Source organism: Monocercomonoides exilis (assembly GCF_001643675.1).
Source record: "Monocercomonoides exilis strain PA203 chromosome Unknown scaffold17-1647472, whole genome shotgun sequence".
Lineage (NCBI taxonomy): Eukaryota > Preaxostyla > Oxymonadida > Polymastigidae > Monocercomonoides > Monocercomonoides exilis.
In genome coordinates, this window is record NW_027150562.1 from 1051225 (window position 1) to 1078450 (window position 27226).

Here is a 27226-nt window from a genome sequence, read left to right on the forward strand (position 1 = left end):
TTTAACTGTCAAATGAACATTCTCTTTGCATTTTTCATCCATCAACAAAATATGTAATGGGTAATAATTTATAAATAAATAAGGGTGCTAATTATGATCCATAACACTTTCCATGTTTGAAACAAAAACGAAAATGAAAAAAACAATAGAATGGAGACTGCTCATCATTATATATAGTTTGTTCGTTCAATGAGAGGTGGTTAAGAGCTTCTTGATCATTCATTGAATATTTACGTTTTTTGGCTGTGATTATCGTGAATTTATTGATTTTGAAAAATTTTGAAAATATCGAGTTCAAATATATATATATGTGTGTGCATATTTGATTATTCAAATTAAATCAAGTATTTTCATATCACTGTATATATTTATTCAAAACATTGAAGATAGAAAAATTTGATAATTCTTTTCATACAGAAAAATTACGTTAGCTTTATTGGATCCTTCATTGATAAAAGATTGCTTTGTGAATTCTGGATTTATTTCATCACTTTTTTTTGAAAATTGTTATGCAATTTATTTTGATGCATTTTTTTAATTTTCAAAATCACAAAAAAAATATTCCCAAAAAAAAAAAAAAAAAATAAAATAAAATAAAATAAAATAGAACTATACTAAATTTATTTAAGTATTTCAATTTGAATATATTCAAAATAAAATATATCGATTTAATTCTATTTATCTGCAATCAAATCAGTTTTGATTGACTCAATTCATAATTCAGAAATTCGGGGATAATGATCATTTAAGAAGAAATAAAATAATGGTCAAAATTGTTATTAATAAATATTTATAAAAATATATCATGTCTCAAAATCCTTTATTATCAATTTTGGAACATTTAGAACAAAGAAATGCCATTCCAAATCAATATCATGATGAAGAAGATACAGTTCCTCGAAGTATTATTGACTTAGCATTAAAAAAATATGAAGACCCATCAATTGCATTTTTTCGACTGACGGGCTTTGCTCGTTCAGAATTCAACATTCTTTTATGTCTTCTTTCCGATTATTCACACCCACAACGAGGAAGAACAAAAGCAATTAATACTCTTGAAGAACAGCTCTTTTTACTTCTCAACTTTCTTCATCATGGATCTTGCACATTAACTCATCTTCTTGCAAAGCCAAGACATTCATCTCAAACATCAACAGTTCGTCTTCTTCATTCTTCTGTTGAAAAATTGAAAAATCAGCTTTCACAATTGTTCATTTCATTCAGACCTGAAAGAATAACAGGATTTGAAAATGTAGGTGTTGTTGTTGATTGCACTGTAATTCCAATTAATCGTCCAGGAGGAAAATTGGAATATGGAAAAAAATATTTCAGTGGAAAACATCACATGTATTGCGTAAAATCGGAGGTGGGTGTTAATCCCAGATTGGGAACAGTCAGCACTGTTAGTTCTGTGTACACAGGTTCAACTCATGACTTCACCATATTTAAGGATCATTATCCAACTTTCCAATCTCAACTTGGAGGAGCAAAAATTCTAGCAGATTCAGCATACATCGGTGCAAAGCCCGAACTAGAAGCGATTATAACAAAACCTGTTGGCACTCCAGAGTTGGCATCTCATAGAGTAGTTGTTGAAAGATTTTTTGGAAGGTTAAAAACTTTGTTTACAATTTTTCGCCGTCCGTTTGTTTTTGATGAATCGAAAGTTTCTGACTATTTTTTGGTTGCATGTTGTCTTGCAAATTTTCATATACTACATAACCCACTAACATTAAGAGATTCTGAAGCAAACAGTCGAATTTTGAACGATATTTTGAGGGAAAATGCTGAAAGGAAAGATGCAAAAAGAAAAGCGAATGAAAGATATATGGCCAAATTGAAGAATAGACTTAATCCTGGAACTTCCGTGGAACCCAACATTTCTATAAATTTCGAGGAAATAAGAGGCTTATTTTTCGTTCTTTTACCATTATTGAATTTTTCATTTTGTTAAAAAAACTTTTTTCCTTTTTCATTTAACCATATTAATTATTTTTTTGATTCTGTTATAGATCATTTAGATTTACAGAGGCAGCGAGCGAAAGAAAGAAGAATAAACGAAGTCCAGAAAATAACATGTGAAAGAAACGAGAAAAGAGCTGAAATTTTGGATAAAGAAAGACAAAAAGAAGATAATGAACAACAAAAATCAGATTGTTTACACTCCTGGCATCTTCCGATGCAATGGGACTCTGTAAATCTTTCTTCAGACGATTTAATTAATATTTTATCTTCGCAACCGTCATCTTCATCGATTTCTTCTGTTTCATCATCATCATCATCATCATCATCATCATCATCATCAACAAACTCAACAAACTCAACAAACTCAACAAACTCAACAAACTCAACAAACTCAACAAACTCAACAAATCCTTTTATATCATTTTTATCATCGTCTCCAAATTTTGAAACAATTCAATCTTCTTCTTTTTCGATCTTGGAAGATTCTCCTCGATCAGCATCAACAATATCATCTTCATCGTCAATTCCTTCATTAAATTCAACATCTTCAAATCAATCACCCTTTAAATCTCAAATGAACTCCGAGAACGAAAGAAGCTTTTCTTTTGGTTCTTTAGCTTCATTTGTAACTCCGTCTCAAGATAGAATACAATTTCCTGTTTTCAATTCACAATAAAATACGTTGAATCTTATTCTCAGTGCTTTTATATCTTCATATCATTCATTCATATTTAATGACATGTTTCAAATCATTCATAAATAACAATTATTCATATTTAACAATTTTTTTTTCTTTAAAAAAATTCTGATGTTTCAAAAAATTATGAATAAAAATCATATTAGTCCATATTGCAGTTTTGATGTTAAATCGAAGTGATATTCAAAAAACCAAAGTTGTAAAAGCTAAAACGAGATAAAAATAAATATATATTGTTGGTTTTTTTCTTTGGCACAATATACTTCGTTCACAAAAAATTGATTTTGTCCAGCTGATTCGATCCGAATCAGAAGCAGTTATTAAATTTGATAGTTAGCAAAAATATCGAAAAAAACATTAATAATAAGTTTAAAGAAAGTCTTAATACCCCAAAATGCAAATATCAAACTATAAAGGACAAACAAAATATTGTCGATCGAAAGTGGTATATAACAAAATTTGAAAGTGATCAAGATTCTGATTGAGTAAAATCATATTTGACTTAATCAAATCAAATTAATCCTTTCCAATTCACAATCACTCATTCTTTGCAAGTATCATAAATTGAAACGAAAAAGGTCTAATAAAAAAATAAAAACAGACAAACAGTTGAACAGCACATGAAGAAAATTAAAAATAAAAACTTTTTTCAATGTATTTATGTCTTTTTCCAATTTTTATTTCCTTTTCTTATCATTCCATTTCATTGCTTTTTTTAAATTTCTTTTAAAGAGAAAGCACACATGAGTATTATTTTTATTTTTTCTCTTGGAAATTTACAACAGAAGAATTTCCTGAGGTTCAGAATAGTTAATGCTATGGGTATATTTGAAATGCTTTTTTTCTATTTATTCTAATAGGAAAAGGTAAAGTTTTTATATGAATGAAGAAATTGTAAGTAAAACAAATGTATTAGTGATTGGCGATCATTTTGTTGGAAAAACTTCACTCATTTTGGCAATTGATGCAAAAGAATGTTCAACCATTGAAAGTGGTTTGCTATAATAAATTTCAAACAATCATAAATGTCTGTTCTTTTTATGAGATTTTCTGAAAAACATCAAAGAATTTAAAAACAATTTTCTAATTTGGAAGCTATTGATTGGAAAAGAATCAATTTTTTATTTTTACGAGAATTCCGATGAAAATTTTTCGATTTTAAGTCGGTGTGGTTATTTTATTCTTATTTTTTATGCAAAAGTCATCACTTATCGATATTTAAGCATTCTTCCTTTCATTGATATAATTTTGTTTCTTTTTGATTTTTCGAAAAAATCTTCTTTTGATTCATTGAATCAAAAATGGTTCAGCATTCTTGAAAAATCAAAAGAGTCTTCGTGCATTTGTTTTCTGGTTGGAACAAAAACAGACTTGGCTGAAATGTGTCAAGTTTCTCTGAAAGATGTTTGTAAATTTTTTCAATTTGTCTTTTATGAAAAAGAATATTTAGGCAATGACAATTACGAAGCAAAAAAAATTAAACTTTATTGAAGTTTCCGCTCTTGATAATTGCAATATACCGTTGCTGAAAATCTTTTTACTGAATGCTGCCAAAACATCTGAGCTTATGAAAGAAAAAAAAGGCACCATCGAAAAAATGCTGCTTGACTCGCAAAGTAGTGAAGAATACGAAGAAGATACTGAAGACAAAGAAGTAGATGATAGTTCTGAACCGCTTGTGATTAGAAAGATTAAGAAGAAAAAGAAAAAGAAAAAGAAAAATAGAATTGCAATTGAGCAAACTCCAAAAGAATTAATCCTTGTTGAAGAAACTGAAGACAATGACAACGACAACGACGATGCAGAAGAAGAAGAAAATGAGAAAAAAGCATACAGCAATAATGATGAAAACCTTGAAAAGGAGATTTCTAAAAGACCAGTTTTCGTGACAACTGCGAAAAAAATTTCAAACATTCAGCAAAACAAGGGAAAGAAACAAAGCTCACACAGAAATGCCAGTGATGCCAGAAGCAGTGTGCAGAAAAGTAACCAACCGGAGCAGACACAACAGATGGCAGAAGAGTCCAGTCTGAGCGATGGCTGTGAGTCAAGCGAGGAGAATTCTGAGGTGAGAAACGAGCCAACCAGCCAAATTAGCATTTTGAAGAGGAAGAATCGAAAAGAAAGGAAAGACGAGCTCGAAGAAGCATCGCAAATGGAGCTGGAAGAAGCGTTGATCCGACTGAAAATGAATATTGAAGAGTCATTTCAGAGAAATCCAGATGTTGTAACTTACAATAACGTTGCAAAAAACAATCTTCTTCACATTCCTCAAAATAAAATGAAGGAAAAGGAAAGCAATGCTGATTTAAAGTCAGAGCAAAAGCATTTGGATGAAGAGCCAAGCCAATCTCTCGATGAAACAGAGCAAGAAAAGCTGTTCAAATCAGGTCATTTGCTTCAAGGTGATGGAAACAGCCATCGTTCCATTGAAACTGCTTGCGATAGCAAAACAACAAAAACAGAGGAAATGCAAAGTGATAGCCAAGAAATAAGGAATATTCCCACAGCAACAACAAGCGAAGCAATCAGAGAAAAGGTTGGCTGCTTATACGAGAAAGAAAAAGAAGATGCTGTCGATGAAAGCAAACATGACACAGAAGCATCGACTGAAGCTGAAGAAAGCAAAAACAATAGAATTGCTAAGAAACCAAAACCAAAAGCGAAAGCTAGACAGATGAAGTCAAAAGATTCATCACAAGAAGCAGATGCAGTTGAAGAAGAGCTTCAAAAAGAAGAGACAGAAAATGAAGAAGATGACAATTTATCGATAAAGCAAGCTCAAAGCTTTAAAATGAGAGCAAAACCGAAATTATTATCAAAACAAAAGCCGAAACCCAACAAAAAGAAGCATTTAAAGAAAGGAGAGCAGTTAAACAGCGCAGACAGAAAACTTATTGAAGAAGAAAAGCAGCCAAAGAAGATGACATCTTTACCATTGCAAAAGCGCAAAAGGAAAGGAAAAAAACAAAAGTTATCAAACGACGCAGCAGAAGAAAACGAAGACACCACAGAAATTACTTACAGTTTTGAAAAGCAAAGAAATGACAAAGAGGAAGAGGATCCAGAAAATCAGGCTGAAGACGAGAAAATGGAAGAATTTGAGCTCTCAAGCGAAAGTTTTATAACATCAGATGTTTTTGCAACAGATGAGGAAAAAACAACTGAAGGAAGCAGACTTTGCTTGGATGCTGTGCTCAAAGAAGAAAAACCATGCGAAAATGCTGAGGATTCCATTGAACCGTTCAATGATTCAGGAGAATTGAGTGAATGTGAATGCAAAGAATCAGATGATGGCAAACATGTGGGAAATGCCTGTGATGCAGAAGAGCCACAAACAGAAGAGGGAATTTTCTGTTCAAAGGAATTCGAAGCCGCTGGTGAAGACGATGATTTGTCAGTTCATTTTCAATGTGATGTGAAAGAAAGCATGAACAGCGAAAGAGAATTCGAGAAGGCACAAGAAAGCAAAGATGGCCAAGAAGCATCTGAAGAGAAAGAAGAAGAAGATGATTTTGAGGAAGATTGCAGCTTGAAAGAAGTTAAACGAAAGAAGAAAAAGAAAAAGAAGAAGAAGAAGAAGAAGAGCCTTTTGAGCGAAAAAACAAATTGTGAAGAAGAACTGATTGGTCAAATAGTTGACAATGAAAATGACGATATTCCTGTTGAAAATGACTTGAAATCACAAGAAGAAAAAATGTTGAAAGCAAAAAAGAAGTCGAAAAAGAAGAAATTACTAAAAAAGAAAGCACGTTCCTTGAAAGAAAACGATCAGCTTTCAGAAAAAGAAGGAAAAGAGGGAAAAGAAAAGGATGAAAAAGAAGAAAAAGAAGAAAAAGAAGAAAACAATTGTGATGAAAAAGAATCTCAATCTCAAATTTGCAAAGAAAGCCAATTGTCAATCGCAAAACGAACAAGAAAAAAGAAAGCTCGCAAAAAGTCAGATTCGAATGTGATGCAGCAGCCAAATTCAGCTGATGGTCTGTTAACACAACTAAGTTCTCTGGATTTAACCTCGACTTCTTCACAACCATCAACGCCTTCATCAGTCAGAACACAACAACAACAGCAGCAGCAGCAGCAACCTCAACAAAAAAATACTCAACCTTCTTTTTCGTCGATCAGCCCATCGTTTTTCCTGACTCCGAATCTCCGAATATCGAAGTTCAGCCGCTACCCCAACGGAGCAGTCGTTCCAGTTGTTGATGTCCCGTTGGCGTCAATCAAAAGCAGCACGCCAATTTCTTTGAGAACAAAATGCCAGCTGAGAAACTCCTCGAAATCGTTGGCATCGCAGTCGCTTGTGGCAAGCAATTCTACCAGTGACAGCCGTTCGAGTGGATTCGCACAGCAATCATCTTCTGATTTTTCATTGGGAAATAATCAGCAAGAATGTGACATGCAAACTTCATGGCAAAGATTTGAAAAAGATCATATGCCAAATGAAGCGACAGGGAAAGATAAAACTGGAACAGAAACAAGAAAGAGCATATCTTTAAATGACTCACCTTCATCTTCAGCATCTGCTTCTGCATCTGTGTCTTCTTCTCAATCAACAGCCATTCCATCACCTTCTGTGCTTCCTTCGTGCTTTGATTCAGCCTCCTTGTCAACCATTCCTTCCGAATCAACAACAACTCCAACGACTCCAACAACCCCGACTCATTTTCCGAAATCATTTCACGGTTCATCTTCCTCTTCCTCTTCCTCTTCCTCTTCATATTCTAATCCAAGTTCCTCTTCCTCTCTCTCTTCATTCCGATTCAATTCATCATCATCATCACATACATCACATCCATCACATTCAACACACACACCATACTCGCCACACACCACACCAAAGCGCTCTTCACTTCAGCAGCGCCACACAATGCCGTCGCCGACTCCTCGTCTCACAACCATCTCCTCTGAAGTCATCAGAGCATCGATCAACCATCCAACTTTGTTCCGCGAGCCAAACGAAGGATATCGTGTCTCGTCAGCTGAGACATTCAGCAAAGAAGACAGCGAGTCTTCTGTTCTGCCTTCGTCGCCTGCTTCTTCAATGCTCAGAAACACTTCATCGTCATCATCTTCATCATCATCATCTTCTTCTTCATATTCTTCTTCTTCATTTTTTAATTCTTCTTCTTCAAATGAAACAAGCTCTTCACCCACTGGAAATCTTCTTTACAGCCCCTCACGCCTCCACAAGAGTTCCATTCAACGTTCATCGCTTTCTCCTTCAGAAGCTGCGATGGTTGCTTCTTTCTCGGAATCTCCCTCATCTCGCACACTTTCAATTGCACAGAGGACGAAAATGAGTAGAAAGGGGCATCTGCTCACTCCTGAAACTGACAGGTTTTCCTCTTTGAAGAATAAAAATGATGTCAATTCAAATAGAAATTTGCCTGTTTCATTGCAATCTCCATCATTATCACCATCTTCCTCTTCCTCCTCTTCTCTTTCTTCTTCTCCTACTCCTCTTCCTCCTCCTCAAAATTCGTCACTTTCTTCTGAAGTGTTTCAGTCTTCGCTTCAGTCAAGTCCTCATTCCGTGCCTTTCTTCCCTCCTTCTTTCAACATCTGGCGCCCTCGTCACTCGAAGATCTCAGCGACGCTGCTTCCTCCAACAAAAGGAGAAATAGTAGAAAGGCAAAAACTGATGAACAAGAAGAAAGGGAAGGGGAAAGGGAAGGGGAATTATTCATTGAATCCAACACAAATGAGTCAAATTGAGACTTCTTCTCTTCCCGAAGAAGGTTATAAACCGTTTCCTGAGCAATCAAGAGAAATGTTCAATGAAGAAGGCGATGATAAAGATGAAAAGGATATTTCAGATGAAAAGACAGAGAAAAATGAAACAGAAAATTCGAATGCTCAAAAGAAAGAGGAAGAAGGGGACGAAGGTCAAGACGAAGAAAAATTTGAAGAAAAAGAAGAAAGCGAAGAAGATGAAATAAAAGAAGAAGAAAATGATAATGAAGAAAATGAAGAAAAAGAGAATGTGGAAGAAGATGGCAACGAAGACGATGAAGGTGGAGAAGAAAAAGATAAAGAAGACACTGAACAAGAGTTAGCATCAAGACCAATGCCCAGTTCTGCATCCACAAAAACGATTTTTCAACCAAACGACACTCGAAACGCTGAAACATCACAAACACTCGAGAAACAATCAAAAATTACAGAAAGTGCAATAGCTTCTCCTTCAGCTAAGCCACAATTCTCTTTTTCTCATCTGTCACCCTCTTTGCTTCCTCCTGCTTTTCCATTCAGTCCTTCTTCTCACTCACAATCACTTCTTTCCTCTCCTTCTCGTTCTCTCTCTCCTTCTCCCTCTCTTCTTTTTTCTCCTTCTTCCTCTTCCTCTTCCTCTCTTCTTTCCTCTCCTTCCCTTGTGTTCTCTTCCGATCCGTATCCCTTTGTGCAGCCAAAGACGCGTGACGAGTGCATTGGATTTATCACCATTCAGCTGTCTGCTACGAGATCAACCACACTCCGCATCACAAAAAGCACTGACCCTGAATTCGCAGCACATTCGGTTGCGCAGACGTGGGGGCTGAAGCAGGCGGAACAGAATGTGCTGCTCGAAAATGTGAAGTTGATTAAAAGGAGATGGAAGGAGAAGGAGAATGGACAATTGGAGTTGAAGGAGGTTGGCGAAAATGAAAATGAGAGTAAGATTGATGATAAAATCGAGGAAAGCAAAGAAAGCAGAGAAAGTAGAGAAAGCAGAGAAAGCAAAGAAAGCAGAGAAAGCAATGATGAAATGTGTGAAGATTATAAAAGCATGGCGGAAAAATCTGTTTTTTGTGAACAAAAAAGCGATTCACAAAGCATTGTATCTGAATTTACCAATGAAAATTCGAGTTCTTCGAAGCAGAATCAAGCTGAAGAAGGGATGAGCGATGCATTGAAGACTCTTTCTTCGAATGAGACTTCTCCAATGCCTATTCAAACACCACCATTGCCATTGTTAGCAAAGCAGTCAGACGCTTCATCAGTCAAAACTCGCACTTCTTCCTCTTCCTCCTCTTCTTCAAAAGGCGCTCTTTTTTCGCTAAGTTTGTCGCTTCCAAATGGATTGACAGAAATTGTTCATGTCAAACCAACCGACACGCCGAGGTTTCATGCAACAAAAATTGCAGTGAAACATAAACTGACTAGCGAAGAAGAAGAGTCGATTGTATCTATCATAGATGGATATCTTGAATTGTGGGCAAATGCTTGCCTTTGAAAATTCATGAAATATTTCTTTTCATTCAGTTATATGTTGATCTTTTTCGTTGAACTGGCTTCAGTAAGTTTTATCTGACATTATTTAAATACAAATGAATATGAAAGCATTGCTTATGGAATGGAGTTTGCGAATTTTAAAAATGAAAGATGTTATTTTTTTGGATTAACAAGAATAAAAATACTTCTCATTTCTCCATATTTTAAATAATTTGTTTTCATTTTTCAAAATAAGTGAATTATTTTTTGTTCTCCAAATATTATGTTTTCCTATCAAAAGCAAATAACATTCTTTGTTATGAAGTAATTATAAAAAGTTGATAAGGAAAATTAACCTAAATGAAATTTGATAAAATAAAACTCAACAAAAGTTGTATGTGAATGACTGTCGAAAATCAAATTCAAATAAACATCCAAAGTTGCAGTTATAATATTACTTGAAAAATTGTTAAAAAAAAATGAGTCGGAAATGTTGTCGAGCAATTATTTCTTTCTCTCATTTTAAATGCTTCTTTCTTTAGAACATTTTATTCAAAGCTTTGGATTGAATAAATAAATGCAAATGTTTATTTTCTTTTTTGATGAAAAACACTTCATACATAAATTGGTATAGTTGATCATTAATGGAAGGTTTTCCTTTTTTATTGCGTTATGCAAGTTTTATAAACAATTTATTTTTTAATTATATTTATATAAATGCATTTTCAATATGTTTGCAACAAATGCTTTTTACGCAGATTCATCTTGGAGCCCTGAATTTGTCACGCTACTTCGTGAGACTGGAACAAGAGAGGAACTTGTTCAACTATTTTTACAATTTCTTGGTACTCAAACAAACTTATGTAACGTATTTATCCAACATAAAAAGAAAGAACTACTTGTTACAAACCTTGCTGACGTTCTTGAAATTGATCGAGCAAAAGCACAGGCTTTAGCCGATGCAATATTTGCTTTGGAACTCACACCAACTGGAGTTGATGAAGGTGTTATATTAGTCAAGAATTTGACAACTGCACTTTGTGGATCCGATGAATCTTTGATGATACTTCATTCAATGAAATTCCTAATGTATTTTCGAGACATTTCAAAATGCGCAAAGCGAACATGCCTTGACTCAAGACCATTATATAAAGCTTTGTGCAGAAAACTTCATACGTTTTCTGTCCAAGAAAAAGAACACATGATAGGCTTACTTATGGCAGTTCATGTAAGAGTTATCCAACGTCGTATGTTTCTTCTTGTTAATATTCTTTTTTTAACATAACTTTTTTGTGATTTTTCATAATATATATATATATTTAAGAATCAAATCAGGAGTTGGCTGCGGATTGTGATATAATTCCTGTTATTATTCACCTCATTAATAAACCCACTTCACCTCTTACTATCTTAAAACCTGCTTGTCATTCACTGAATAAACTTGTCGAAAGTGATGGTTTGAAATGCTGCGTAAACGTTTAATTTTGTAAAAATTTGAACTTTCCTTTGCTTTTGTTTTTCAAAATTTATTTTTTTTTTTAAATTCCTTATTTTGTTTTTGAAATTAAAGAACAAAATCGTAGCGTAGCTCTAAGCGAAAACGGAGTGAGCGTGATGATAGCGACTTTGAGCGCTTGGATGCCAACAGAACCTTCCATTGCAAGCGATGCCATGTTTGTGATGGGGTCGCTGCTTGAAGACAACAAAAAAGCGCAACAGCAGTTTCTCAGCGGAGGAGGTGTTTTATTGGCAACACAGGCAATGCAAAAGGCAAGCGAAGAAATCAAAATGACCCAAAAAAAAGAAAGCACTAAAGAAGACAAGAAGGAAAATGACAGCGAAAAAGAAGAAGAAGAAGCCAAAGTGACAGAGGAAAAAAGCGAGACACAATCGAATGAAACTGAAACAGATGCTCCGAAAGAAGAGGAAAAAGAAAAAGAAAGCGAAAGCGAAAACGAAAATTCCTCAGAAGAAAAAACATCAGAGGAAGAAAAAGCTGAACCTAAAACTGAAACCGAAACTGAAACAGAAGCCAAAGAGGAAGACAAAGCCGAAACTGAAGCCGAAACTGAAGCTAAACCCGAAGACGAAAAGAAGCCTGAGGCAGCACAAGAAGAGCAATCCGAACAAGATCTGAGCAAGTTCATTCCGAACATCGCTCTCCAGCTGCAGCGCTATCTTCTGATCTGTGCCTCGAGCTCCGTGCTGTCTTTGTTTGTGAGACAGGAAGGCGTGCTTTCCTCAGCCAACCAAACACAACTGGCAGAAATTGTGGCAAAGGCAGTCGATGTTGTGCGCCCGTTCCACCTGCCGTGTGTGGTTGAAGGAGATTTACATCCAACTTCATCATCATCATCATCATCATCCTCATCTACTGCTTCTGCTTCTGCTTCTTCCTCCTCTTCTTCTTCAACTTCTTCTGAAGCAACCACCGACGATGAGGATATTCTTGATGAAGACAGTGCGATGTCCTTCACTTTATCTGAGCGTGTGTCTCTTCAAATGCGCTGTGTCCTCTGCTTGTCTCTGCTCATCCAGCAGATCCACTCTTCCATCCTTCCGCTGCTCATCAGCCGCATCAAAGCCAACGCGTCCATTCAGCCAGGTCTCGCCATGGCGTCGCTGGAGGCGCTGCGCTTTGTGCTCTCCCCGCCAAAGACGGCTGAGGCGTATCGCTCGCTTATCCCCAGATTCATGTCTGCACTGTGGAGCGAGGGATCGAATGAGTCTGAAGGAGCTACTACTTCTTCTTCTTCATCTTCTGCGTCTGCGTCTGCTTCAAGCTCTTCCTCTCAGGAATCGTCTGCAGAAGGCAGTGAAGAGGCAGAGCAGCCGAAGAAGATTCTTCCTCTTCCGACATACGAAGCACTCTATTTGCTGTTTGTGAGAGAGAAAGGACTCGACGCCCTGTTCATGTGCCTTTCGGTCTTTGGCCTCCCATCTTCTCCTCTGTTTGATGCTGCACAATGCTTCTATCTGGATTCTTCATTGTTGACTTCATCTGCTTGCTCATCAGCATCAGCGTCTGCATCTTCTTCTTCTTCTTCTTCTGAATCATGCCATTCAGAAATATGTCTGAAAAGCAAGCGTTTCCCCACCCCCTTCCGTCCGCTGCGCCAAATAGCAGCGATTCTGCGTGGTTTGACCACCAAGCGTGAACACGCAGCACCGATGGCTGCAACAAGAGGATGCCCCTCAAAACTTCTGATGATCCTGTCAGAAATGGCTTCGTATGTGGAAGAAGAGGAGAAAGAGAAAGAGAAAGAGAAAGAAACAGAGGAGCAAGAACAGAGCAAGTGTATTGTTCCAATCAGCTATTCGTATTTGAACTCTGCGCTGGTTGATGTCAAGCTGGCTTTGATTGCTGTCTGTTTTGTGGACGACTTCATCAGCACAGCACATTTTGTGCACGAAGGCGGAACTGTCCCACTGGCTGGCCTGATCGAACGATGCACCAAACGCATTTGGGATCAAAGAAACAAACAGTGCAAAAAGGAATGCGAAGAAGACAAAGAAGAAGAGAAAAAAGAATGTGCCAAAGTGAAATGCGCATCAAACACCGCACTTTGTGGAGTGTTCACTATTTCCCTGCTGCATGCGCTTATTCAGCTGGGCATCACAGTCACTCGCCCATCGCTGGATGATGAGACGCTGCAGACGACTGTTACAAGCTCACAGAACTTGCTCATCACAAACGGATGCGTTGATATGCTGTCAGTGCTGGTGGCTGATTTCCCAGTGTTTGCATCAGAGAACGGAAAAGATGAAGAAGAGGAAGGGAAGAAGGAGGGAACAGATGAAGCAAACAAAGAGAGTTCAGAGGCTGAGAAAACAAATGCCTCGTCATCTGCATCAGCAAAAGATGAAGAATACTATGAAGATGAGAAGGAGCTTTTGAACGAATTGCAATTTGACCCACAATTGGAGCCATTGAACGAGATGTCTGCTGCTCTTCTGCAGCAGCTTGGGTCGAAATCGATGCCTTCGCTTATTGCAATCCTCCAGTTGCACAATAGAGACTGCAAGGAATGCAATGAAAATGGAGAAGAGAAAAAGAAACAAGGCTCTTCAAAGTGCTCGTGCGCTGAACAAGAAACAGAAAAGGGAGAAAGCTCAGCAGAACAAGAGCAAAGCGCCTCAGAAACTGTTGATTCATTTGATGATATTGGTGTCCAGGAGCAATTTGCTTCCTTTGTGGTTCCATCGCTTCCCAGCGAGATCCCATCTCCTTCTGAGTTGCTTCGTGCTGCTCCAATGGAAGCTCTATTGATGGTATTTCCAGGTGTCTTACACACACTCTCCACACTTCTGAGTGATGTTGTCACAAGAATCGCCTTTGTTCGCTTGGACGGTGTGAAAGTTCTGCTTTCATTGGCTGCTGCTCTGCCACCAGAACAGACACGGTTCATTCCACCTCTGCCTGTTCATCAAGCTATCGCTGGGTGGAGCACCTCGTTCTCCTCAACAGCCACACTCATCCCGTCATTCACTCCATCTTCAGCATCCGCTTCTTCATCTTCTGCGAGCTCTGGATCAGAAGCATCGTTCACTCCATCCTCAGAGAGCGCATCTTCAACGTCTGCACAGCCAAACACCAAAAAGTCCGTTGCATCAGCAGGAACTCGCATCCACCAGCTGTGTGCCTCACTGTTCGGTCTTCTCTCTGCACAGCTGATTCCTCCGCTGGTGTCACACTTGCGCAGCCTTCCTTCCACTCAGTCATTTTTGGATGCTGTTCTCCCTCTCTTCTTCATCGCCAAGTCTGCCCAGAACAACGCTACACACTCCTCTCTGATGATCTGCGGTGTGTCGCCTGTGTTGTGCAAGGGCCTGTGTGATGTATCAGACGCCTGCTACAGGAACGCTGTCTCACTGGCTGTGCCTGCATCTGCTGATCCAGCCACTTTCATTGACAGGAAGTACTCAACATTGTCGTTTGTGTGTGACACACTTCGCTCGCTCTCTGTGTTTACTCCATCTGTTCTGGATCATCTCGAGTCACACAATGGAATCTCAGCACTGTTCTCCTGCTTCTTGTCTCTTCCATCTCTTCCAAATGAAGATCTTTCTATTTCTTCATCCACCTTGCTTCAGATCGCCATCACCTCTGGCTCGTCCTCTCTGTCAGCCAGCGTCCAATCTGCTGCTGCATCCGCTGGAGGTGTGTCTTCACAGTTCACCACACCCGCCACCACACCAAAGTTTGGCGTTGGATTATCACCTCGCTTGAGCGTGAGAGGTAGATCGCAGCGTTCAGGTACACAGACACCGAATTCTCCTCTTGCAGCATCTCGCAGAAGACTCTCTGTTGCGCAAAGGGCAGACATCATGCGCCTTCCACAGAGTGTGTTTGGCGGCAATGCTGAGGGACAGATGACACAGCTGATGAGCACATCACTCACATTCCCTGGCGCATCATCTGAATTGCTGACTGCTCAGCTGGCTGCGTGCCACGTGGCTGCCTTGCTTTGCCGCTTTGGCTTGCGCTTGGCGCCGTTTGTGGTGAAGGAGCTGGAAGCAGAAGAAGCGAAATTCTCACAGACAACTCAGAATGGAGCGTACTATCTGCCCAGCAAGAACTTGATCTTCCTCTGCTTGATTCTGGCTGTGAATGCACTTCCTGCAGAACCACAGAAGCACTCTTTCTTATTCCCCTTGCTGCACTTTGTGTTTGCTACCATCAACAGATGCCGAGAAATCATCAATGCGGACTGTTCTGCCTCATCTTCCGAGGAGAATGGAAAGGAAACAACGTGTAAAAGAGAAGAACCGCGCGAGATTGTTCTGCTATGCTTTGATGTTGTGCATTTCCTGTATGCAAACGAAGGTGTTGTTGATGTGCTTCAGTCTGTCTCGCTGAATGCAAATGGACCAGAAGCGCTTATTCCGTTTGCTGCTGGTGCGTTTGCGTGTGTGGATTGCAAAGCGGGAAAAGAGGAAAAAACGGAGCCAGCTGAAAAAGAACAGGAGAAGCCAAAAGAAGAGGAAAAGAAGTGCGAAGAGAAAGAATGCGAATCAGACAAAGTGATTGAAGAGGAAAAGAAGGAGACAGAAAATGAAACTTCTGGTGAAGCATGTGAAAAAGAACCAGAACAGGAAAAAGAACAAGAAAAAGAGCCAGAGAATGAGCAAGAGAGCGAAAAGAGTCAAGCTGAAAAGGAGAAAGAAGAATGCTCTGCATCTTCATCTGCATCAGCTTCTGCTTCTGCCTCTTCTTCTGCTGCTGCTTCATCAACTTCTTCTGAATGCCGTGCGAAACCCACATTTAACTGCACCAGCTGCAACGAGCTGGTGACAAAGGCCTTTGAACTGCTCTGCTTCTTCCGCTCTTCAACTGTTGCACCTCTTCTGATGTGGATCCGCTCTCATCCTTTGGTCAGCGACGGCGTGCGTCTGAGAGAACTGGGCTGTGCTGTGCTCAACAAGATGCTCAGCATCGAAGCTGGCGAGGGAGACTTCGCTATTCGTTCTTTGTCTCCTCCACCTGCACGCAAGTACAGCAGTGCTGGTTATGGATTGGGCAGCTCCTCATTGTCTCCAGTTGGGTCGCCTTTGTCTGCTGGACGTGGATCAGAGTCGCCAATGGGCTCTCCCAACAGCATCTACCGCGGTGGATCAGCTGCACAAGTGAATGACACTCCACTCGATGTAGCTGTTGCAGCCAATGGCGGACTGAATGACATTGCAGAGACGCTTCTTGTTCCATTTGAGGATCTCAAGGCACTTTGCCACACGTCTGCTTCTTCAGCTGCTGAGTGCAAGCAAAGACCATCCGGCCTTCTCTTCAACCGGTTTGGCGCGCGCACCCTGGCTGCTCTGTTTACGTTGTTGCAGCGCCATTCAGTGCACAGCACAGAGACTGACAACAAAACACAGTGCGCAACGATCTTCAAGATGATTAATCAACATAAGAAGGATCAACAGTTCGAGAAGATGGCTATTGAGGCTGATGGCCCAGCAGCATTGCTTGCATATTCCACGTTCTTGTTCTCGTTGTGTGGAATTGGTGCTTCTTCTGCATCAGCATCGTCTTCTTCATCTTCATCTTCAGCAAATGCATCTGCTTCTGAATGCTCTTCTGATGCTCCCTTGAGTGCACCACCACAGCCAGAAGAGGAGATTGTGGAGTATTTGTCCTCTTCTCTCAGCATGCTTGCTGTGTTGGCGGCATCATCAGCGCCTGTCCAGGATGATCTGTGCAACAGCGGAGCTATTCTCACCCTTGTCACTTACACCAGCCATCTCAGTGCATTGAAAGCAGCTTCAGGAAATAAAGGTGATAAGACAAAGAAGAATGAAAAGAAAAATAATTCGATTGCAACTGATGCGATCTCAGAAGAGGAAGGATGCGTTATCAAAGAAGTGGACGAGACAGAAGAAGAGACAGAAGATAAAGATGACAACGACGATTCAGAAAAGGACGAAGAAGATACGTTTGACGACAACGAGTTTGTGGTGGAGCTGTTCAAGCAGAATCTTCTCTACCACATCAACGCCTCTCAGCTGCAGACATCACACAGAATGTCTCCGCACGGCTCATTGCGCTCACCGAACTCGATGCGTGCTGCCTCAAACACATCGCTCTTCTCTACTCATCGTTCATTCCTGTCGTCCATTTCCCCATCTTCTGTTCGCTCTGTCATCCTCTACGTGGCTGCTCTTTGCCAAGTGTGCGGTTCAAAGGCCATTGCATCTTCAATCGCCCTGATTTCGAACTCTGCCTCGTATGACACAAACTCCTCGTTCCTGTTCACTTTGGCTGACTGCAACGCATCTCGCATGCTGAGTGAGTATGCTGGACGCTGCAGTCTCCGCTTCTGCCTGTCATTCCTTGATGCGAGTGTGAATGGGGCAGAGGAGAAGATGGAGGCTGTCGGGAGAGGCGGAGGTGTGTCTGCTGCTGTTGCATCACTTGTGCAGGCAGCACAGACAGCTCATTGGAAGACGAAAGGATGGGAGAATGAGAAGGAACTGGCAAGAGAGGAAAGAGAGAGCAAAGCGAAAGGAGAAGAGGGAGATAAATGCGGAGCTGTGCAGGAAATGGAAGTGAAAGAGGATGCGGTAGAAGAAAAAATGATTGAGACCGAAGTCGAAGAAGAGGTTGAAGTCGAGACAGAAGAAGAAGTGGAAGAAGATGTTGAAAAGGAAGTGGAGAAAGAAGTGGAAGAAATGGTCGAGATGGAGGTGGAAGAGGAAGTTGAAGAGGAAGTTCCGGTTGAAAGCACTGAAGAAGAAAAGAAAGAAGAGGACGAAGAAGACGAAGAGAAGAAAGAGGAAGAAACAGAAGAAGGAGCAGAAGAGGAAAAGAAAGAAGAAGAGGAGGAAGCTAAAGAAGAAGTGAAAGAAGGTGAAGATGAAGAGAAGAAGGAAGGTGAAGATGAAACAGAAGAGAAGAAAGAAGACGAGACAGAGGAGGAAAAGGAGGAAAAGGAGGAAGGCGAGTCAGAAGAGAAGAAAGAAGAGGAAAAGAAAGAAGAAGAAGAAGAGAAAGAGGAAGAAGAGAAGAAAGATGAAGAAACAGAGGAAAAGAAAGAAGGCGAAGAGGAGAAAAAACCAGCAACAGAAAAGCGGATGGTCAAGAAAATGGTCAAAAAAATAGTTCCACAAAAGAAGATTGTGAAGGAAACAGTTGTTGTTAAGGAGAAAGTTATGAAGCCAGTCAAGAAAATGGAAAAGAAGATGGTTAAAAAGATGGTTCCTGCTCCAGAATCATCAGCTTCTTCATCATCTTCTCTTTCATCTTTTGAAGAACCAAAATCAGAACAGTCATCGTCTCTTCTCTCTCCTTTGGATGTCGCCTCGTCGCTTCAGCTGAGCTCTCTGCTGAGCCGCTTTGCGGAGGCGCCCAACAGAGCATGGGCAGACGAGATTTCATCGAGCAACGGTGTTATTTCTCTTCTAAGGACAGCCATTCGAATGGTGTGTGTCTCGGCAGACGCACCGAAGACAGCGCTGGTTGGTTTGTGTGACGAATCTGCTAATGAAAACGATGTGAAGAAAGGAGAAGAGGGAAGCAAGATGAAGGAAGAAGGCAAAGTTGAAGGAGGAGAAGGAGAAGAATTTGAGGAGGTTGAAGTTACCGAAGAGGTGGAAGAGGAAGAAGAGGTTGAGGAAGAGCAAGTTGTTGAAGAGGAGCAAGAAGTGATGGATGAGGAACACGAAGAAGAGATTGAAGAGGATGAAGAAGAGGAAGTGGAAGAAGAAGTAGAAAAGGAGATTGAGGAAGATGTGGAGGTTGAAGAAGAGGAAGAGGTAGAAGAAGACATATCAGCTGAGAGCGAAGAAAAAGAAGAAGAAGAGAAAGAGAAAGAGAAAGAGAAAGAAGAAGACGAGAAGAGCGAAGAAGAGAAGAAAGAAGGAGAGGAAGAGGAAAATAAAGAAGAAACAGAAGAAAAGAAAGAAGAGGACGAAGAAGACGAAGAGAAGAAAGAGGAAGAAACAGAAGAAGGAGCAGAAGAGGAAAAGAAAGAAGAAGAGGAGGAAGCTAAAGAAGAAGTGAAAGAAGGTGAAGATGAAGAGAAGAAGGAAGGTGAAGATGAAACAGAAGAGAAGAAAGAAGACGAGACAGAGGAGGAAAAGGAGGAAAAGGAGGAAGGCGAGTCAGAAGAGAAGAAAGAAGAAGAAGAGAAAGAGGAAGAAGAGAAGAAAGATGAAGAAACAGAGGAAAATAAAGAAGAAGATGAGGAGAAGAAAGAAGAAGCATCAGAAGAAGAGAAAGAAGCTGAAGACACAGAATCAACAGAAGAAGCAAAAACAGAAGAAAAGCCAACGAAGAGGATTGTCAAGAAGCTTGTGAAGAAGATTGTTCCACAAAAGAAGATTGTCAAAGAGATTGTCAAAGTTAAGAAGCCAACTGGACAGAAGAAGATTGTCAAAGTGAAAAAACCAATACTTGTCAAGAAGATGGTCCAAGTCACAAAAACAGTCAAAGTTACGAAGCCCGTCAAAAAGACAGTCACTCGCACTGAAAAACGCCCAATTCAAAAGAAGCCAGTGTCTCAGCCATCGCAACAAAAGAAAGTGGAGTTTGTCATTCCAGTGTGGAATCCCAAGGAAGAAGAACAGATAAATGCCTCACGCTGCACAGTTCGTGCTCTTTCTGCACTGATTGCAGTTGGCGACTCAGCTGCTTCAGTTGTTGCACCAACAGCAGCCGCCACAGCAATGAAGCTGGCTGCAGTTGACTCTGCAATTAAACAGGGGAAGATGTGTGAAGGTGTGATCAAGAAGAGAACAGAGCTGGAGTTGAGTGTGGCGACGTATGCGCTTTCTCAGATTGTCACACGTGCTGCTTCAGCACCAACGTCCTCTTCATCGAGTGGCTCTTCGTATGGACAGACTGGCCTTTCATCAACGATGGGCTCGCTGAGCCTCCGCTCTTCTCGCCGCTCGACCCACGCGGGATCAAACATTGGTGCACTCCTCTCTGCTTCTGCACTGGACACATCATCAATTGCACCTTTGCCATCAGCCATCGCAAACAAAATGAAAGGTGTTCTGGCGGCTGGCGCAGTCTCTGCACTCATTCAAGTGATCTCTGTCATCTTGCAGTACATCAACATCGAGCAACTTGTAAATGCACAAGCAGCACAGCAAAGTGGAAATTCGACTGAAGAAGTGAAAGAAGTTCTCGAAGCTCCACCAACCGCTGAAAGCGTCCAGAAACTTCTTGTTGCTGTCATGACGAATGTGATGTCTCCACTCAATGAAAGCGGGCCAACTGCATCGCCATATGGACCAGCCTTGTCCGCTTTGCGAGACTTGAAAAATGCAATCTTGCCATATCTTTCTTTTGAACCAGCGATGCTTCTGCCGTTCCCAGCTGACCAGATGCAGCTGACTTCAAATGTCTCCACACTCTCAATTGCGATTCCAGTTGCCACTCCAACACACCAAGCATTCTCGTGGGCATGTGATGCTCTCAACATCCTCCTCCGCTGCCCGCCGTTCCCCAACACAGCACGGTTGACAATCACCACTGGATTTGCCACACTTGCTGCAAGAAAGAGACTGCTTTCTCTCGCAGGAAGAGGAAGAACAGGCGCAGCCGATCCAGACCTCACAGCAAATATTGAAGCACTTCGTGATCACGGAGCGCAGGGAAGTGCTTTGCTGATGGACGGAATTGGTGATTGGTTGAGCGATAAAGAGTCCGAAGAAACTGGAAGCCCGAAGAAGTTAGGAGATCTAGAATTGAGTGATTCCAGCGCAATTAGTGAGGCTGCAGAGCCAGAGCCGATGTCAAAGATGGCAAGAAGTGGACTGAGCTTGGCAATCTCCATTCCACATCAAACGCCACACTGGTCTCCACTTAATGTTGATGGCAAGACTCGCTTCTCGGCTGTTGCACGTTGTCTGGCCATTGACTCAGATGAGGTTATCACTGCTGCCATCACAGCAGACGATGGTGTTTTGTGGCTGATGTCGCAGTCAGAGGAGCCAGAGCAAGCGTTTGTGGAAGATCTAGGCGACGATGTTCGATTTGTGGATGTGAAAGCAGGACACAGATTCTTCGTGGCAAAGACATCAGAAGGAGTTCTTGTGACATTTGGAAGCAACGAACACGGAGAGCTTGGCAGAGGAATGATTGACGAACAGGAAGCAGAGAGAGAGAAACAGAGAGCATCTGCAATCAAATTACTGGCTTCAAAGACTGCAGCTGGTGTGTATCCTCCATCTACTTCTCTCAGCATCGAGTCAGAACAGCACCAGAATCCATTTGAGACTGAAGAAGAGGACGAAGAGGAGCAGATGCTTCTTGAAGCAATTGAGCGCCGCTCGCGTCTTCTTCCATCGGCTGTGCAAACTGGAAGGATGAGATGGATGGATTGGGGTATTGTACGTGGCTTGGAAGGAGAAGTCATTCATCCTTCTTCTTCTGCTTCCTCCTCCTCTTCTGCTAGCGGTGTTCTTTCCTCAGTTTCTTCGACAGCATCACTTTCTTCTTCTCCGACGTCCTCTCTGTTGTCAACTGTATCTTCACCGATGGGTGGGCTTGGAGCTTCATCGTCTCTGGTTTCAACAACTACTCCCTCGCCAACATCGCCTAACATCCGTGATCGTACACTCTCTCCCTCAAAACCCAACCGCACTTTGTCCATTTCGTCTCGTCCTGCCATCAGCGGGAAGGTTATCTCATACTCATGCGGTGCCAGCCACGTAATTGCAGTGACAGATGCTGGACGTGTCTTTGCATGGGGCTTGAACGACAAAGGCCAGTTGGGTGTGAACGACTTCATATCACGTTCACAGCCTACAGAACTGACCGCTGCTTCTTTGCGCGACTTCTATCTTGCAGAGGAGCATCAGGAATTCCTAAAGAAGATCGAATCTGACGCTCGCGCGGAAGTTGATGCTGAGGAGAAGATCATTCGTGGTCAGCAGAACTCGCCGTTACTTCTTCGTGGCTTCAACACATCTTCGCCAAAGCAGCGCATCTCTTACACGCCTCGTGCTTCCACTACACTTGGGTCAACTGCTGGAAGCGAAAGACCGACCAGAACAGCTGCTGCAAAGAGAATGATGCCATATGGAATCTTTGGCCCACATCGCATCATCAACTGTGCTGCTGGTATCTCCCACTCTCTCTTCCTCACCACTTCTGGAGATGTGCTCGTCTGTGGAACAAACTTTGTGTGCCAGTTGGGTATCCCTTCAAAACTCTGCCCATCTGTCCTACCAATCCCAACAGCTTTGCCAAAGCTTTATTTCGACCACACTCCAGTTTCCGTTGTGGTTGCTGGCTCATTCCACTCTGCAGCCATCACCAACCACGGCGATCTCTACATTTGGGGCATGAACGACAAAGGCCAGGCCGGCATCCCATCAGAGCGAGCAGGCCATCTGCCGATGCCCACTCGCGTGCCGCTTGAGGTGTGTGCAGGTGAAACCATTGTCTCTGCTGCACTTTCACATTCAACAACTCTTGCCCTCACTGCATCTGGCAGACTGCTTGTGTGTGGCGATGGGAACATCATGGACTCCAACGCATCTAGCGCAGGGGCAGCCGGCAGCAACGGTCCATTCATAACTCGCACGTCATCGTTTGTGGATGGTACTTTGGATGTTCAAAAAGCTGCCGATAGTGCTATGGTTCGTGTTATGGGTGTAATTGCAAGTCGGTGCTGCATAAGCTTAATGATTGAATAACTTAATGAAAGATGGGAAAACAACATTTTTTTTTAAGGTTAATTTTTTTTATCAATGTGTTTTGAACTTTGTTCTTTGTTTAACTATCTAGCAACTCATAGCTTCTCTCTTCATTCTATTTTATAACTTCTAACCAAGATTCATTCATTCATTTCTAACAATGTACTGCTTTTTTTCAATTATTTTTCTGAAATTATAATCCCAAATGAAAACAAAAATAAAGTTAATTATGCATAGATTTTTTTTCTTCTTTTTATTTCTCGCTATCTAAAGAAAATTTAACTTCTTCGTCTTCGCAGCACTCCGTCCTTCCCTCACCAGTGAAATCAAGATCATCTGATCCATCTGAACTTTCATCTTCTGGTGGTGGAAGTAAACTTTGCATTTTTGAAACAAATTCAGAAGCTTTTATTGCTGAAATAGAATAAAAAAAATCAAAGCAGAAAAAAATGGTTGAAAGACGAATTATAAATATATTTTTAAAAAAATGCTATATTTATATCACTAAACCATTTTCTTTTGATAAAATAAACCAATATAAAGAAGGATCGTTTTTAATTGAAAGATCAGATGGAGACGACGATGTTTCCAAGTTTTCTTTTGGTTCGAACGCATTTTCTTTATTTTCTTCCTTCAAATGTGAATATGTTGGCACTACTTCTTCATCTTCACTTTCGTCATCGTTGAAAATTTGAATAAATAAAGCAGATTGAATTTCAATGTCTTCTTTTAAAACTCCTTGAAGACAAATGTTTGAATAAAAAATTGTTATTGGTTGAATGGTTGTGTGTGTCATTGCTCCGGAATTATCAACTGATTTGTGAAACCAGCACAATTTATCGTTTAATATTGTTAGACAACCTCTACCAATTTTAGATTCTCGATTTCCGTGGCAACATTCAACATCATCAAACTCTAACGAATTTATTGAATCTTTATTATCCAAACTCAATTCAGAGTAGGTATTTTTTTCTATTTCCATTTACGTTTTCATAGATTGGTAAAGATCAAATGACATTTTTCTTTTTGTGCTTGATCTCGTCTGCTACCGCATCGTTATTTGGGTCCAAACCATGGACCTTGGAAAATTATTTAGTTTCATCTTGGGATTTAAAGTTTTCAAAACAGAATTTGAAGACATCAGTTTGATATCAATTTTTCCGATTCTTATTTTTTATTTGTGTTTTTGTGCAAATGGGACCAAATTGTTATCATTTTTTTATTATTAACTTTTACAAAGGAAATTGAACCACTTGAATGGACAGCTAGAATTCGCCCTATCGGAAAAGAGGCTCAGACTTTTAATCTTTCAATCATAAACGTAAAGACAATGGAAAGTTTGTCAAAAAGATTGATACTGAAGCCTGCGAATAATCAGACTGTCGAGCTTTACATGAGCGATATACCATTTGCCTCAGAACAAAATAATGGTAAGGAAGGTCAGTCAGACGAAACAAGTTCTAATGGCGAAGAAGCAAAAGACGCAAAAGATGAAGAAGCAAAAGATGAGCTACAGCTTGAACCAGAATTGGTTCTTAATCTTACAGTTTCTCATTTTGCGGATGGTGATCTTTACTCAACCTTCATCAAACTTCCAAATGTTAATTCTGTTGCGCATTTAATTCTTCATCCAAATAACGTTTTCACAGTATATATTTTACCTTCAAGTAAAGTGCCCTCGGAGCAAGTTGAGAATCTTCAGCAACTCAGCGTCCATGTTGAAGATATTATTGGTTGTTTTGATGATTTAGATGAACAATCTGCATTTATTGTTACCGGAAATAAATTTGTTATTCAAAAACCAAATCCATTTAGTACTATGTTACCTCTTATAATGATGTTTGTGTTCAACTGAATTAAAGTTGAAGTTAATAATTTGTTTATTTTTATCAATTATTTTGCAAAACTTATTTATTTGATATTCATTTAGGATGGTAATGCAACATTTAACAAAAAAAATGCCAATGCCTCAACAAATGGCACAGGGAGCTGCAGCTCAGCAAGACGGGCAACCACGTCGCCAGCAAGCAACTGTTGAAGAAATAAATGATGATGAAGAAGGGGAAGAAGAGGAGGAAGGAGAAGAAGAGGACGAAGATAAAAAAGATGGAGATGAAAAAGATAAAGTTGATTAAATAAATTTACAAATGTTTTTTCAACAGCATTTCACTTCGCACATACATATTGAACAAAATAAAAGTTGAAGATATTACAATAATGCTCTCAATTTGTTTTGAGATATTTATTCATGTTATTACTTCTGAAAAATTGAAACGTAAAAAAGGAAAAGATAATTTTTTTTTTGCTTGGACAAAAAATAAATTTGAAAAATAGAAAGTTATTGTTGCATCATTTTCAGTTGCGGCAAATTAAAAGAATATCGGAACTTTCAAATTATGATTATTCTTGTTTCTATTGATTTCTTTTGTGTTTATAAAGTATACCTCTGTGACCTGACAAATAACTTGAAGCCTCGTCTGTCACAATAAAAAAAAAAATTTTTTTTTCATAAATTAATATAAAATAAACTATTGCTAAAACTTTTAAAGACTTTTCAAAGCACTATGGAAAAGATTTGTTGATAGCATCCGTAATATTTTGTCGATTTTTCTCTTTTGTCAGCTACCGTCAGTGACCGTCAGTGACTGTCAATGACAAATTGTGACAAAAATATTCCTCAACTGACATTTCGTGACAAATTAAATAAATATTGGGAACCTGATCATTTTATTTTTATTTTAATTTTTACAAAATAATAAGAATTATTTCATGAAGATTTTCAAATTAATTATTATAGTAATTAAGAATTATGAAATCATTATAAATAACCCTTTTTGACAAGTCATAAATATCTTGTCAGTCATTTTGTCATTTTTTCAATTTTCTTTTGTCATGTCACAGAGGTATATTATAAAGTATTGAAATGTGAAAAAAGTTGTCGGAAAACGTTAAAAAAACTTTCAATAATTTTTTATTAAAGCTGATCAAATGAAAATTTCTGCTTATTCATCAGAATAATTAGAAGCATCCTCTCCGTCATCAACGCTATTTGAATCTTCTTCTTTTTCATCATCACGCGGCCCATGCAGTATATCGTCAGCATCAGGAATTTCTTCATTTTCTGAAAAATCAATTTCTTCATCAGCAATAATGGATTTTTCTTCTGGAATAAAATGAATCATTTTTTGCAAAATATCAGCAAAACTTGGTTTAAGATTCCTTTGAACAAGCCACATGGATAAACAATCAGCAATGAATGTTTTCCTTACTCCATGCTTTGGAAAAAACGCTCTTCAATGACTCCACAACCCTTTAACGGAATTGGTGCAAGCACCTGTTTCTGGGTCTTTGAAGTTCCTTTTATGACAGACCGTTATATGTTCATAACCAATATCTTTCAGACAATTATAGCTTTTCCATTCATCACTAATAATTGTTGTGCCTGCTAATATCCTTTCTTGAATAATAGGGATCAATGTTTCTTTTTTCCTGTCTGGCACGATGATAACAAAATTTGTTCCAGCTCCTCCTCCTTCCTTCCTCTCAACTCCTCCGAAAATCCACAGCAAATCCTTCTTTCTTCCTCTTCCATATTTCCTTCTCCTCCAAACAGCCTCATCTATTTCGACGTATTTTCCTGGTCCTCCTAATTTCGGCATCGTTTCGTTCCAAATTTGTGTACACGCACCTCTCACAACGCTTGTCCAGTAACCAATAGTTGGATATGAAACACCCGTCAGCAAATGAATTTGTTTTAATCCAATTCCAATCCAATAGTATAATAGAATCTGCAAAACTATATTTATTGGTAGTTTCATTTTGGAAGATACGGAATTTTTAAATATTGAGGTTTTTTTTCGGCAAGTTTGACACCAAAGATATTTGTAACCTTCTGTTTCCTCCCTGATTCTCCTTTTGCTTCTGCATTTAGGGCAATCCTTGGTAGCGAACTCTTGAAAACGTTTGAAAAACCAATTCCACGTTTCTTCTTTATCATGGAAGATCATTTTCAATCGAAATACTGTTTGACTATTTTTTTCCTCTTCAGATCTTGCCATTAAACTTTTTTAATCATAAACCATAGATTAGAATTTTTTTGACTTTTCCATGTTTTTTTAAACTTCTAAAAAAGACTTTCCGTTAGCTGAAAATTTGCATATTGAATCAATATATAACGTAAATGACTTTCACTATTTTATTGTGCAAAATTGAGAGTTCCGA

At 39.6% G+C, this 27226-nt stretch overlaps 6 protein-coding genes across 6 annotated transcripts; 3 read left to right on the forward strand and 3 right to left on the reverse strand.

Moving 5' to 3' along the window:
• The first annotated feature begins 3500 nt into the window (after positions 1 to 3500).
• On the forward strand, positions 3501 to 10156 carry MONOS_13571 (Rab, unspecified Rab-like protein). The gene is made up of 4 exons (XM_067866285.1): positions 3501 to 3656; positions 3708 to 3828; positions 3886 to 4066; positions 4113 to 10156. The coding sequence occupies exons 1-4, from the start codon at positions 3542 to 3544 to the stop codon at positions 9876 to 9878; spliced, it is 6183 nt and encodes a 2060-aa protein (XP_067729292.1). The 5' UTR covers positions 3501 to 3541; the 3' UTR covers positions 9879 to 10156.
• A 335-nt stretch (positions 10157 to 10491) lies between these two features.
• MONOS_13572 (putative secretion-regulating guanine nucleotide exchange factor) lies at positions 10492 to 23241 on the forward strand. Its single transcript, XM_067866286.1, has 5 exons — positions 10492 to 10507; positions 10615 to 11103; positions 11181 to 11312; positions 11427 to 17218; positions 17957 to 23241. The coding sequence occupies exons 1-5, from the start codon at positions 10501 to 10503 to the stop codon at positions 23003 to 23005; spliced, it is 11469 nt and encodes a 3822-aa protein (XP_067729293.1). The 5' UTR covers positions 10492 to 10500; the 3' UTR covers positions 23006 to 23241.
• A 2-nt stretch (positions 23242 to 23243) lies between these two features.
• On the reverse strand, positions 23244 to 24004 carry MONOS_17450 (uncharacterized protein). The gene is made up of 2 exons (XM_067870372.1): positions 23516 to 24004; positions 23244 to 23419 (listed from the first exon to the last, which is right to left on the reverse strand). The coding sequence occupies exons 1-2, from the start codon at positions 23985 to 23987 to the stop codon at positions 23259 to 23261; spliced, it is 633 nt and encodes a 210-aa protein (XP_067729294.1). The 5' UTR covers positions 23988 to 24004; the 3' UTR covers positions 23244 to 23258.
• Positions 24005 to 24007: 3 nt separating this feature from the next.
• On the forward strand, positions 24008 to 25599 carry MONOS_13573 (uncharacterized protein). Its single transcript, XM_067866287.1, has 3 exons — positions 24008 to 24148; positions 24246 to 24844; positions 24936 to 25599. The coding sequence occupies exons 1-3, from the start codon at positions 24017 to 24019 to the stop codon at positions 25138 to 25140; spliced, it is 936 nt and encodes a 311-aa protein (XP_067729295.1). The 5' UTR covers positions 24008 to 24016; the 3' UTR covers positions 25141 to 25599.
• Positions 25600 to 26007: 408 nt separating this feature from the next.
• MONOS_13574 (uncharacterized protein) lies at positions 26008 to 26241 on the reverse strand (the record flags this gene model as incomplete). Its single annotated transcript, XM_067866288.1, has 1 exon — positions 26008 to 26241. One exon carries the CDS (start codon positions 26239 to 26241, stop codon positions 26008 to 26010), a length of 234 nt encoding a protein of 77 aa, XP_067729296.1.
• Positions 26242 to 26298: 57 nt separating this feature from the next.
• On the reverse strand, positions 26299 to 26823 carry MONOS_13575 (putative Uncharacterized transposase-like protein; the record flags this gene model as incomplete). The annotated part of the gene is made up of 1 exon (XM_067866289.1): positions 26299 to 26823. One exon carries the CDS (start codon positions 26821 to 26823, stop codon positions 26299 to 26301), a length of 525 nt encoding a protein of 174 aa, XP_067729297.1.
• Positions 26824 to 27226: the final 403 nt, after the last annotated feature.